Source organism: Parasteatoda tepidariorum, chromosome 10 (genome assembly GCF_043381705.1).
Source record: "Parasteatoda tepidariorum isolate YZ-2023 chromosome 10, CAS_Ptep_4.0, whole genome shotgun sequence".
NCBI lineage: Eukaryota > Metazoa > Arthropoda > Arachnida > Araneae > Theridiidae > Parasteatoda > Parasteatoda tepidariorum.
Genome location: NC_092213.1, coordinates 8,714,106 through 8,729,046, shown reverse-complemented (window position 1 = coordinate 8,729,046; position 14,941 = coordinate 8,714,106). Strand labels below are relative to the sequence as shown.

Sequence of the window (14,941 nt, the reverse complement as noted above, 5' to 3'; positions counted from 1 at the left end):
TTATCAGGGGTCTGTCCAGGCCGAATTTACTACCGTTTAGCGGTACCTTCACAAATTCAATTTTAGGAAAAACGGTAGTTTCACAAAATCAACTTTAGGAAAAACGGTAGTTTCACAAAATACTTTTCGTAAAATTTTATTTTTGTATCCCTTAAGACACGATAAATTCATATTTTTACCATATTTTTGTGTTGATTTTTTAATATAATTTTTAATTTTTCACAAATTATGTCTAAATTTTCACAAAATGGGTACCTCTCAGAAAAACCTAGACAGACCCCTGATAGTAAATCATACACAATACAGTAGAGCGCAAATTATACGAGCTGCTCAGGACCGAACGTGGTTCGGATAATGAAAATTTCGGATAGTTGTTTAAAATCTAGTTTAAAGAATTATTATATTTGCACTAACTTCCCTTCTCACTTTTTACGGCTTAGGACTGGCAGTACTATCCAAAATAGCTGTGGCGTGTTTAAAGATTTTTTTTTTTCAATTTTTATTTATTTTTTTAAACTCTTATTTTTTTTTTTTTTGAATTTCTTTATCATATTTCAGTTTTTTATAATTTTTTTTGACAATTACTGATTTTACCACATTTTTTCTTTATTTTCCATTGCAAAAGAAATCCAGCAAAGACTTTTGTTTCAAAGAAGATGTTCTTTTTTGAGCTGTCATATACCTTATTCTTTTTAAATAAATCAACTGAACTGGATCAACATAATTTTGACGTTGTAGACTGTCAAAGTGAAGTTCACATTCCTGGAAGATAACTTTCAGTTGAAGAGGGCTAAAGGGGTACGTAGGTTTAACTCTATAACAATACATTTATGTATGACTACTATTAGAAAACTACTAAAAAGGTTGTAAATTAAATATGGTCATCAAATGTAGTGGAAATTATTTATTCTTCCAAATTTAGAAAAATTGTCGATAAGTTAAAAAGTATTCTAAACTTGAAAAAAAAAAAGCAAATTCGGACATAGTTCGGATAATTGGTTGCTCGGATAATAAGAATTCGAATAATCAGCGCTCTACTGTTCTTGCATTACATATACTACTATAATTATGATTTTATATAACGTAAATTATTTAAGCTATTGAATGTTTTTTTCTAAATCACGGCCCGCTTAATACTTTATGATCAAAACTACAATTATTCAGTTTATATTTTCGGTAATAATTAAGAGTTATTAATTATTAACAATATAAATCTTGATTTTTATTCTACTACTGATCTCTACTTATAAATTTTTTGTTTGATTCTCAATATTTGTTGTTATTATTTGTATGCAGGGGACAAGAATATGTCCTATCACACAAATAAGGTTTTTGTGGGAAATTTAGGCAGCGTTGGTCTAAACACATTTCTTAAAAAAAAAAAAAAAAAAAAAAAAAAAAAAAAAAAAAAAAAATTATTGTTAAAAGTGTTGCTTTGTATAATATTTGTCATTTTTTTAAAAAATGTTCCATGTCAATTTGGGTATTTATTAGTTATTATTTCTGGGGTTATTGAGTGGGATCTTAAATTTAAATTAATAAATTATTACTATTTAAATATATTTTGATTTATATTATTTATAATACATATGCTTATTTATTCAAAAATTGTCTAATATATAATAATTTTTTTTCTTTGTTTTCGTTATAAGAACTTTTTAAACAATACATAAACTTCACATTACAACACAAATTGCGAAAAAACTATTACACTAAGCTCATAAGAAAAATGGGTAAATATTTTTAATTTTTTAAATCTTAAAAAAAATTCTTTCTGTGGAAATATTCGCCTAAGAATTTTCTGCATCTATGGACATAAATATTGTCAATAAATCATAACTATAATAAATTCCATGATAAGTAAACTATGATAATTTACCAAAAAATATAGGGGAGAATGGCTCACCTTGGGACACTTTTTTATTTTCATTTTTTTTTTAATTTTTTTATTCTGATCAATTATTGTCAAAATTTTACCTGGCATTCTTGTAACATTTGAAAGCATTTTTAACTAGGTTTTGATTTTATATCTGTCATCGAAAAAATTTTAAAAAATGTTTAGTTACCTTGTTATTTGTCCCAAGGTGTACCTCCTAGTGAGGCACCTTGGGACAGTTAAAAAGATATGAAAAGTTAGGTAGAAATTTTCTAAAAATAATATAACTAAATAAATTCACATTTTTTAATTTTGTTAATCAAGTTTTATTTTGTTAGTTTCAACTTCTTGTATGCATATCGAATTGTTCAGAATCAAATACCGAGCCTAAAGAACGTTCAAACGAAATGCCATTTGAATCTATGTATGATTTTCTGGATAAATAAATGTTGGAGATTGATTCACTCTTCTCAATACTGATAACTCTTACTCTTCTCCATCAACTCTTTTAACGCAACCTACAAAGGCAACAACAGATCTTTTACCAGCAAATTTGATATGAGCAAATTCTCCAATATGTAATCTTGTTTCACTACTTTATTCTAGATGTTGTTTTTTCTTATTGTCAAATATTTTGTTGTCACTTTCACTGTTCATTTCATTTAAGCTGCAAGCATCATCATCACTGTTATCGTTGCATAAATCACTAATTCTGAGAGCATAAAATCCTCATCTTCCCAGATTTTTTTTACATTCTCCCAATTTGGAGGAATGCTCATTTTGTTTGGCGAAGCACACTCATATGTAAGTACCCGTGCATCACATATTGTTAATCCTTAATGGTACTTGGAGGCTTGTAACATATAGTGTACCAAATTTGTTTCTTTCTCATCTATGAATATTTTGCGACTCTGCATATTTAAAATATATTTGAAAGTTAGAATTTGGCTGATCTCTTTTTTTAAAGGGAATAAAATTGCGGTTCAGAGTGGTCTTTCTAACATTGTAGAATTCAGCAGCTTTCTTTCAAGTCATTTCCCCTGATAAAATTTGCAGCTGCTTTTTCAACATTGTTAGCACAAATTGCTGCATTATTTTTATACTTCTTGCTTCCAATTCTTGTGATTGGTTAAGTCTAATGAGTTCCTAAAATAAGAAATAATAACTATTAATAAACACAGATTATGTAAATTAAAATTACTTTGCATGCACAATATCTTTTTGTTAAAAATCTGTTTTTAATAAGGATTAATTATGCATATCTAGTGTCCCAAGGTGGGCCACCTCCATCTGTCCCATGGTGCACTATATACTTAATAGGATATTTTAAAATATCATACTTTTAGGCTTAGCATTAAAACATTTAAATTTGATAACTTCTAAAGGCAAAACTTTATACTTCATTATGTTACCCATTATTTAAAAAAAATTATTAAAATTTTTTACTACAACTACTTTAACTTTTATATAAAAGTAACTAAACATTCTTAAAAAAATAAAAATTCTAATAAATTCTTACCTGCTTAATCGATAGAATCTTGAAATGATCCAAGGTTAGGTGATGCTGACATATATCTGAATCTAAAAGGACTAAAAGATAGTTCAAAAATTGAGACCAAAACTAAAAATGTCCCAAGGTGTACTGTGTCCCAATGTGAGCAACTCTCCCCTAAATGTTTGTTTAATTGAGTTAACAATATTTTCAAGCAATCAATTTAATTAAATTACTTTCAATATTTACTATGGTTATTAGTAGATCTAAAAATGGCCACATGGCCAGTCAACAAAAAAAATGGTGACTTTAATTAACAAAATAGCTGATAACTTTTTTTTAGAAATTTTTTATCCATTAAAGTACATGAATCAGAACTTTGAAAAGCTGAAATTTATAATGTGTCATGTCTCCCTTCAAAATATTGAACATCAATGTATGGTGGAAAGATTCATGTGGCAAGAGAGTTCTCAGCATATGTATCGGTCAAGAAAACTTTCTGCATTTGTACCAGTGGTTTTCTATTAGAATTTCTATTATTTCGATAGGTTATGATGTACTAAATATTTGATATAAAAATTAGAGGATTTTAAATTTAACTTATATTTTAAAAAGAGAGCTCTTCTAAAAAAATTTCTGTTCATTTTTTACGTCGGATACCGTGGAATTTATCTAATATTTTTTTATATTAGCACAATTCGGTATTATGTTTGTACCATTCAGTTCAGTATTTAAAAATTTGTTATTCAGTATTAATATTTTTTCTCAAGAAAATTCCAGAATCAATAATTTTAAATCTTTTGTTTGTTTCTTTTTTTGCAGGTTGCACCACTGATTCAATTAAAAGAAAAGGAAGAGTTTTTGTTTAATATAAATTAATAATTAAATAAATTATTTTATTGCTATTATTCATAGTTAATCGAGTTTTAATTTTTATTTAGCATGATTTTTTTTAGCTTAAAACATAAGAAAAATGTTATTATTAACAAAAATTAATTTTAGAATTTTTTGCAAATATTATTTGATACATTTTTAATAAAAATTTACTTAGATCAGTTTCAGAAATAGAAATATTGCCACATAAACTTTTATTTGCTATATAGTACTAGTTTACAAAGAGGAATTTCCTTTTTTTTTTTTTAATCTCTAGAATTTTTTTCCTGTAATAATGAGCGCATTAATTTAAAGGAAATGCAATCTGATTTATTTTTCTTGGAAACATCTTGTTACTTCTGCAGTTTTCAATGACTAAAGTTAAAACAACAGAATTTAATATTACCTTATCAAAGCTCAATAATGAAGCATTGTATACGATATGAAAAATGAACAGAGCATTTTATTTTTTTCGCGGAATTCCGCGAATCCAACATTGATTTTCATATTTGACGGATGTAAGAGTTTCTCATTGTTAATCTAATCACACGATTTAAAACTCTTACATCTTGAATCGTGTTCATGTGGTTTAAAATTTCAGTGTAGCATTATGTATTTACGCGTTTCTCAAATCAATTGCGTGATTTGTATTAACGTGAATTAAAAATCCTTTGTTCTTGTTTACTGGTTCTCTGTAAAAGTTTTTTCTTAAATTAGTTACCCTAAAAGTGTGACATTCTTTATTAGTAGGTAATTTAATTATAAATCTTAGTTGAAAAAATTATATTAAATAGGAATATTATACATCTTTTTATCGTGTTTTTACACATAAAATTTTCAAGGTTTTTCACTTTGTGTCACAATCATCCCTACCTTCCAAATAAATCTTTATTTATCAATAATTTGAGGTGCCTTTTTTTTAAAAAAAAAAACTGCTCTCTGACCTCAAAAAATGAAATAGATGGTTGGTTAAAGGTTAAACTGTTAGATCAAAAATTATTTAATTTCATTTAACATTAGCTGTAATTTCAGTTGCTAGGATTTAGGAGTATAGTGTTTTTTAGCAAGGCATTATTATATTGAATCTATCTAGTGTTAAGTAACGTGCTTCATGGAAAAGTGGGAATAAACTAGTAATAATTAGTTACTGGTCTTTCTGATCAATGACTAATCCCTGAATTAGTTCAATAAACTATTTAGTTTTTTTTTAACTGTACCAGTGCAACAATATAGATAACTACGAACTCTACTGGATTTTTCCAGTTTCTCCTGGTCTACTGGTTTTATTAAAATTCTTCTGGTATTTTTTAAATTGTAGAAAATTTCCTAAAATTAAGTAAGTTTCGTAAAAAAATGCGCATTGAAATAGAATTTTCATACAGATTGTTGCTTAAATGCTTATATATTTAAAAAAGTATTACTGATACATAATGAAGCCTACCTTATTTATAGAAATCAGTTCAAATCTTTTCTTGCTCGAAAATTTTCAGTTTATTATTATTCAGAATTCTTTCGAATTAATTAAAAAATCTTTTTATCATTCATGAATTAAATGCTTATTAATATTCAAAATTATGAAAGAACATAATATATAACATTTTACATATGTTTCATGTCAATTATAAGTGGAAAATATTGCAGTTTCTTTATTTTGATGACAATAAAATACCAAAAAATTCCCTATGTGTAAAATATTTCTTACATTATACAACAATTATCATGAAACTTGTATTATTTCCTAAAATCTACTAGATTTTTTCTTCAGCTATGAGTATAGCTATAGAGAAAATTAGACAAATTTCATACTGGCCTGTAGCTAGTTGTAGCATCTTAAACTGTAGCAACTTTAAAAAACATGTGGTTAATTTTTCAAAAATTGAACATTTTAAGTCTTTAATGTAAAGCTTTCTTTTTAAGCATTTCCAAAAATAATGATGAACCTTACAAAGCTTATTCCTAAAAATGCATCCTTTTAAGAAATAAGCTATAAATAAAATAATTTTCAGAATTGTGTAATAATATATTCATTTTAATTCAATCTATATTTAAAAGTAATAATAATTAAATACAGACGGGAAGCATTTTTGACGTCCAAAGTAACAACTTGCAACCAATACTTTATTCTCCACATAGCCAGTGTTGACTATTAATTTTACCCTGTACAAAAGTTTATTGTACCTGTTGACGTGACTTAAATATTTATTTTAATGGTTGTAAAAAAAAATATTTTTTTTTGAAATTTTAATATGCAATAAATTTTATGATCATTTATAATTTTCAATATTTTTTCTCAATGTTGCTGTTTTTCTCCATGTTTGTATGTGTTGCTCTGAGTTTCATGGTGCTAAAGCTGTTAGCCAGGTATAGGTAATCTTATAATTTGATTCTACTGCCAGCCACAGAGAAAGCAAGGCATTTTCATTATCTTATAGGACTATAATAATGCTGCATGCATTTTTTATTACTATGATTTTTTTATTGCTATGTATTTATTACTATGAATTAATCTGATATTCATTCCATTATAAAACTTAGATGTATTTAAAGCAATTTAAGTATCATTTTTACTTTACCCTTTTAATATTACATCCAGAAATTGTTATTAGTATCCAACAATAACTCCATAACTCACTCTACTGAGAGACATTTGAGTAAAATTATTATATTCAGGGTTCCTTAAAAGTCCTTAATTTTTTAGCATCACTATAGTTGATAGGAACAATTTTTTAAAACAAAATGTCGCTCTTTTATCACTTAGACATCTAGGTATAAACAGTCTAAGGAAAAATCTTAGACACTTAGACTTTTATCACTTAGACACCATAGATCTAGGGTAAAGCATTTTAGAGAGACAAAAATTAATGTGGGGGGGAGGGGTTGTCAGAGGCAAGGGGAAGAAGGCATGTCCTTTTATTAATACTATATTGGTTCTTTCATTAATATATTCTGCCTTTCTGCCCTTTGCTTAGTATGATACTCTATAAGGAGAGTGAAGCATTCTAAAAAAAAAAGAATGGTGTAGACAAGGGGAATACTGCACTTGGAAGAGATAGTACTTTTTTTTCAGGGGGGGAGCAGTTTTAAAGTACCTAAGTACAAGATCCCCACTAATCTTCAAAATTCAAGAAATTCAGTTCTACTGGTAATGCATCTGCTTATAGGAATTAAGTAAAACGCTAAGAAAAGAAGTAACAGAAACTTTTTTAACTAGAATCCATACCGAAAACTATTTTCTAAATTCTTGAAGAATTAAATAAAATTGTATAATATTTCAATGTATAATAACTGTTACTTTATAGAAAGTATAACATTTTTTAAAATTCATGTTAGTACTAAAAATTAAACAGATTTGTAAGAAACAGGGTTTGAAAAATTCCTGCCCAGCAAGGTTTTTCATCAAAAACCTAGGGTCTATTGGGGGTTTTGAGGAGAACCTCAAGTTTTCTTTCAAAAATACTTAAGTTTTTCCTTCCTGAGTACTAAATAAGAAATCATGATTTGCTTCTAACAAGAAAGTTTATTATTTGGTAACTATTTATGATTTCTTTTGTTGCAATGCAAAAAAAATTTAAGGTAAGATTGTTACGCTATTACTTTTATTTCTTAAGCTTACGCAAATTGTTACATAAAAACGTAAATCTGCTCATTTAAAAGATCCTTAGATTTAAATAATCATTTTACTCAGTTAACATTGCAACTTAATATACTTTTAAATTCTGTTCAATTTTTAGTTGCTTTAAAATTAGTTCATGTTTTTGTCAAAATGTTTAGTTACATTATGTAAATTCCTAAGAACAGGTTTGACTGGAAATAAGTTCATCATAAAAGTAAAATAACACATTTTGTGATCTAGCAGCAAAATATAAAAACTTGTTGAAATAACTTTTTCAATGTTATGGCGAATTTCTTTATTTACTCTTTTTTTTTTAATATACATGAAAAAATTGCAAATCTTGATTTTTGCACTTAATTTTACAATTCAATTTCAATGAAATCATTAAAAATGGAATGCAGATTAGTTTCATACATTAACTTTTAAATCTGAATGGCGTTAACTTTTAACAATCTGAATTTTTTTTTTTTTAAACCTTCCTGGATTTAAAAAAAAAAATTTATTGTTTTTTAGTGTTTTTTTTTATTGATTGATTCTTTTAGGAAGGTAAATAATTTGCACTGTTGTTGGTGTCATGTATATTCGATGATAAACAATCATACCATTTTTAAAGTCCTTAATTTTTCAAAAAAGTACTTAATCCTTAAAAGTGCTTAATTTTTGCTTTGTTGAAAGAGTGAGAACCCTGTTATTATATGTAATTAGAGTTTTACTCATAAAAATGGTCTGAATGCGCATAAACATATTCATATAGATTAAAAACCTTATTCTTGTAGATGTGAAAAGTGTTTTTACAGATGACTCATCTAAATAATCACTTATGCACTCATACTAGTAAGAAACCTTGTGCTTGTAGTATATGCAATAAGAGTTTTTCAGAACAGTGTTATCTAACTGTATACAATGGCATTCATACTGGTGAAAAACCTTATTCTTGTAATATTTGTAATAAGATTTTTTCACAATATAGACAGCAATTTAAATACCTTCACACTCATACTGATGAGAAACCTTATTCTTGTAGTTTTTGAGGAAGGAGTGTCTAACTAATCACACTCATATTGGTGAGAAACCTTAATCATTTAATAATTTTTTTTCAGGTAGATTTAATCTTGACTTTTCACATAGCATTTTAACAGTGGCAACTTTTTTATACATGTAATTACTTTTTTAATTACATCTTAACAGACATGCCAACTGCTAGGACTGGGCGATGTAAGAAATTTTACATCATCAGTTTTGCATCTCGATATAGTATTTTTGAAATTCATTTGCTTGTAAGGTGCAGAAAGTCGGATTTCTATCAAAACTTCATACTCAGATTGATTTAAATCAATTTGAATTTGATGTATATGTTTTGCTTAAGAAAAATATTAATGTTATATTTTCTAAAAATGATCGCGCAAATAACGAAAGATTTCTTAGTTTAAAAGTAAATAATAAAAAAAAAAATAAAATTGAAATTTATCAATGTATTTACCTAACAATATAGAANACAAGAAAAAAGTAAGGTTTAATTTCTTAAAAATAAAAACAAAAGAATTATGATATTCGATAATATATTCAACTGACAATATTGAAGGAAAATTAAAAAGCGCTATTATACTCTTTAATAAAACGAAGTACTAAATGATTTTAAAAAAAGAAGTCGCAATCGCAAACATTACTAATTTTTTTGAATGAACACAATTGATTGACTTATGTCCAAATCCAATAGAGGAAAAGTAAGTTTTGTTATAATTTTATGTATAAAAATGACAACAACTAAAGATTAATAAATTTGAAATCAGTAATAAAAACCCATTAAATTATTATTTTATCCAAAAAGTTTTTAATAAATTAAAATAAAGTAAAAAGTACCCTAACAAATTTAATTACTTTTTAATTTAATTCTTTATGGGCACCTTAAATTATATTTCCGATTGTAATAAATTCAATAATGTAGAAAAATACTTAAACATATAATATCAAAATTAATTTTCACATTTAAAAATAAAAAAGAAAGTTTTGTTACAAAAAAAAACTTTTACCTAATTAATTAAGAAACACTTCTTTATGTATTCTTTTCAATTATAGATTACGTTCAGAACGGTGATCACAAAGTCAGTTCCACTGAAAATAATCTACAAGAAACGATATCAAGTCACCACAAAGCAGAAAAAAAAACTAAGAGGTGCGGAAACGAACATGCGAGATAACGATATATGTTCTTAAAACTTATTCTGATTCTACCATGTTTCTTATTTTTATATTCTATAAATTATGTTCTTGTAATTTATCTTATCAATGCATATAAGTTATTATTTTTCTTCCTCATATTATTGTGTAATTTTTATTTTATTTTTCAATTCTTAAGGATTAAGTTTTGAATATATTTTGTTTGCTTCAATTTTTTTCAAAATCCTAAGTCTTTTTTTTTAATTTTGAAACCTTTTTTTTTTTAAAAAAAAAACTTGTGCATGACTTTTTTTTTTTTTAACTTACATACTGTGAATTTGTTATTTTATAATTATAATTTCAGTGTATGCAAAGTTGAAGTTGATTAGTGAAGAGTTTGTTGTAATTAAATTCTTAGACTTTTAAAAACTTGATTTTATTTTATAATTTTCTTGGAGATGTATATGATTAGTATCAGCATATGTACTTAAACAAGTATATTGACCTTTTAAAGTGCGAGTTTTTTATTATTTTATGCAATTTAATTGTACTTTTAGTTTATAAGATATTCAAAAATTATGCATTTAAGATATTTAAAAATGTATGCATTTAATTTTAAAAGTGCAAATTTAATCCCGGTGTATTGATTTATGGTGTAGTCTAATCGCGATAATTGCTCCTGACAAGCCTTCCTGAAAGTTGATTACTTTAAAATAACATCCTAATGTAAAGCTTTCTTTTTAAACTTTTCCCAAAATATGATGAACCTTACAAAGTTTATTCCTAATACTGCATCAATTTAAGAAACAAGTTGCAGAAAAGGAATTTTCAGAAAAGTTTATCGAAAAAATAATAATTTACATGTAATTTTGACGTTTGGGGCACTTTTGACGTCTAAAGTTGGGACTTGAAGACAATTTTGTAAGTGCTTCATAGCCAGTGTTGACTGTCTCTTTTGCCCTGTACAAGAGTTTTTTGCATATGTTGGCATAATTAAAGTTTTTTTTTTTTTTTTGGTAACAGAAAAAGTTTATTAAATTTGAATACGCAACATATTTTTAGACTATTAATGACTTTTTATTTTTTTCTCAATGTTCAATTAATTATTTTTCTTTTCAATGTTGCTTTTTATAGTTGGATGTGCATTGTTCTGAATTTCATGGTACTTGAAGACCAAAGATATTAGACAAGAATAGGTTATCTTAAAAATTGTTTCTACTGCCAGCCACAGAGAAAGCAAGGCATTCTCATTATCTCATATGACTATGAAAAATACTGTGCATTTTTTATTACTATGTTTTTTTTATTGCTATGTATTTATTACTTTGATTTTCATTCCATTGTAAAACTTAGATGTATTTATAGCAATTTAAATGCTATTTTTGCTTAGCCCTTTTAATATTATATCCAGTAATAGTCATTAGTATCCATAACTCATTCTAAGAGACATTTGAGTAAAATTTTTAATGATGTTTTTCTAAAAATGTATTTTAACTTGTCATAAGATGGTTCACTCTTAAAAAATCTTATGATGGTAATATATTTAGATCTTTGAAATAATAATTAGCTACATACAGATTAATACAGTTGCATTTTATACAATATGAGTTTTTTAGTAGACGGTAACATGATTATGCTCAATGTTAATACTAATAAGAATCTTTATTTCTGTGTTATATGTAATAAGAATTTTAAACGGAACAGTCATCTGACTGTGCACAGTCGTTCTCATACTGGCGAGAAACCTTATTCTTGTAGTATATGTAATAATAGTTTTTCACAAAGGTGTCATCTAAATAACCATTATCTCACTCATACTGGAGAGAAACCTTATTCTTGTAGTATATGTAATAAGAGTTTTTCAGATAAGAGTAAACTAACTAAACACTGTCGCACTCATACTGGTGAGAAACCTTATTCTTGTAGTATATGTCAGAAAAGTTTTTCAGAGAAAGATAGGCTGACTGTGCACAATCGTTCTCATACTGGTGAGAAACCTTATTCTTGTAGTATATGTAATAAGAGTTTTTCAGATAAGAGTACACTAAATAGACACTGTCGCACTCATACTGATGAGAAACCTTATTCTTGTTGTATATGTCAGAAGAGTTTTTCAGAGAAGAGTAGGCTGACTTTGCATAGTCGTTCTCATACTGGTGAAAAACCTTATTCTTGTAATATATGTAATAAAAGTTTTTCAGAGAAGAGTATACTAACTAAACACTATAGCACTCATACTGGTGAGAAACCTTATTCTTGTAGTGTATGTGATAAAAAATTTTCAAGGAAGGATTATCTAACTAAGCACAATCGCCAGCATAATGGTGAATACCTTTATTCTTGTAGTATATGTAAAAAGAGTTTTTCATATAGGTCTCTTCTAACTGTACACTATCGCTCTCATACAGCTAAGAAACTTTTTTCTTGTAGTATATGTAATAAGAGTTTTTCATATAGGTCTCTTCTAACTGTACACTATCGCTCTCATACAGCTAAAAAACTTTTTTCTTGTAGTATATGTAATAAGAGTTTTTTATATAGATGGGATCTAACGGAACACAATCGTACTCATACTAGTGAGAAAGCTAATTCTTGTAGTATCTGTCATAAGAGTTTTTCAACGAAGGGTAATCTGACTAGACACAGTTGTTGTCATACTGGTGAGAAACCTTATTCTTGTAGTATATGTAACAAGAGTTTTACGGAGAACAGTAAACTAAATAGACACTGTCGCACTCATACTGGTGAGAAACCTTATTCTTGTAGTATATGTCAGAAGAGTTTTTCAGAGAAGAGTAAGCTAACTAAACACTGTCGCATTCATACTGGAGAGAAACCTTATTCTTGTAGTATATGTCAGAAGAGTTTTTCAGAGAAGAGTAGACTGACTTTGCATAGTCGTTCTCATAGTGGTGAAAAACCTTATTCTTGTAATATATGTAATAAAAGTTTTTCAGAGAAGAGTAAACTAACTAAGCACTATCGCACTCATACTGGTGAGAAACCTTATTCTTGTAGTATATGTCTGAAGAGTTTTTCAGAGAAGAGTTGTCTGACTAAACACAATCGCTCTCATACTGGTGAGAAACCTTATTCTTGCAGTATATGTCAGAAGAGTTTTTCACAGAAGAGTAGTCTGACTAAACACAGTCGCTCTCATACTGGTGAGAAACCTTATTCATGTAGTATATGTAAGAAGAGTTTTTCCGAGAAGAGTCGTCTGACTGTGCACATTCGCTCTCATACTGGTGAGAAACCTTATTCATGTAGTATATGTCAGAAGAGTTTTTCCGAGAAGAGTCGTCTGACTGTGCACATTCGCTCTCATACTGGTGAGAAACCTTATTCATGTAGTATATGTAAGAAGAGTTTTTCACATAAATGTTATCTAACTAAACACAATTGCTCTCATACTGATGAAAAACCTTGATTTTGTTACCAACGTAATAAAAAATGTTTTGTTAATTTCTTCATTTTTACTCCTATTTTTTCATATATTGCGTAATTGTGTTTGCCTCTGAGTAACTTAATTATTTTAGTGAGTGTAATAAGCGATTTTTTGAAATTAAGTGATCTAATCTAGCCTTTCATTTATTTTCATTGTAGTTTTTAAAATTCATTCTTGTACTGCTATTCAATTTAGGTGTCTCCACTTCTCAGATTTGTGATTTCTCCGTTACCGATTCTTCAATCCACTTTTAATTCATTATTTCTTTTTTACTACACATCCCAATTTTTCCAGGAGGTTGGTTATCCTAAATTTAAATTGTTCTCACCCACCCTCCCTCAGATATCAACTAGCAATGATAATGGAATGGTTGATTTAAGTCTTAGATAAAATGAAAAGTTTTCACAAAATCTCAACTAAAAAGAACTCCTGCATGCATTGCTGTTGAACTCTTGGAATTTGTTTCAACCCTTTTGTCTCCTCATTTTGTCCAAATTTGTTTGAAGATCACAGATTTTCTGACAGGTTTTATAGAACTGTATTTTTCAGGGATAAATTTGATAAAAATTAAAAAAAATATAAATCCAAAAATGTTACGCCTAAACACTTTTTAAGTAATTGAAATTGGAGCATGTGTAAAGTGTGTAGTCCCATATGTTCATAAAATGTTATCAATGTTTTAATGTAGGTATATGGATGCGAGATTCTATTTATTTAAAATGTGTAAATATAAATCTCACAAAAATGAAAGTCTCTAAAATGTATAAACAGTTACTAGGCACTTTTTTCGATTAATCTAATAAGGTGAAACCTTTATTTTTAATCATTATTTTCATCATTTTTAACAGCACAATTTCTTGCTGTTACATCTATGAAATGCGTCTATTTACGAATATTGCGGAATCGTGGCACGCACAATTTGTCACTGGTACAACTCGTCGTAGCAAAAAAGGAAAATTACAGTAGCTTTTTTTAACAAATCTTAATCCATTCATAATCCCTCATAATTCCCAGAAAATATTTTATTATTCTTTTTAAGAAGACTAATTATTAAGCAAAAAACGCTTACTATCGTTTTCATCTGAAACGGGGAGTCACGTGATTATTAACGAACTGATGTTATTCATGTCCATCTGCCGTTCATTTATAATTGTTATGCAATGTAAGCGATTACGTTCTGATTTTTCCTAATAAAATCCAACTATTTTAGAAAGTAAATAACTACGTGAGAACAAGGATATATATATATATATAACATAAAAAGCTTCAATTAATCTTTTTATGTTATCCTAATTAATTATTCCAATCGAAATACTTTTTCACACTTTTAAAAGCCACATCCTGTTCATAAATCTATTTTTGGCTCAACTATGCATTTAATTAAAAGCAGGACATTTTTCCCTTTGCTCTGTGTGGGAAACGCTCGATCTATTTGATAAACCAATAACAACTATACTAAGATTTCCCTCTTTCCCTAAATTA

The 14,941-nt window shown here is 27.3% G+C and overlaps 1 protein-coding gene across 6 annotated transcripts in view; it reads left to right on the top strand.

Moving 5' to 3' along the window:
- The window catches only part of LOC107444194 (zinc finger protein 845), a 19,556-nt gene extending 6,072 nt beyond the window's left edge, over positions 1 to 13,484 (top strand). The window contains exons 2-4 of one of the 6 annotated variants that reach the window (XM_043056546.2): positions 626 to 798; positions 9,931 to 10,027; positions 11,146 to 13,484. In XM_043056546.2, coding sequence (XP_042912480.1) covers positions 11,615 to 13,441 — 1,827 coding nt within the window. In that variant the 5' untranslated portion in view covers positions 626 to 798; positions 9,931 to 10,027; positions 11,146 to 11,614 and the 3' untranslated portion in view covers positions 13,442 to 13,484. Of the gene's footprint in view, positions 1 to 625; positions 799 to 4,190; positions 4,311 to 8,894; positions 8,919 to 9,930; positions 10,028 to 11,145 lie in introns of those variants that run through there. The other 5 variants (XM_043056550.2, XR_006227180.2, XM_043056549.2 and 2 more) reach the window with 5 other exon arrangements.
- The last annotated feature ends 1,457 nt before the right edge of the window (positions 13,485 to 14,941 follow it).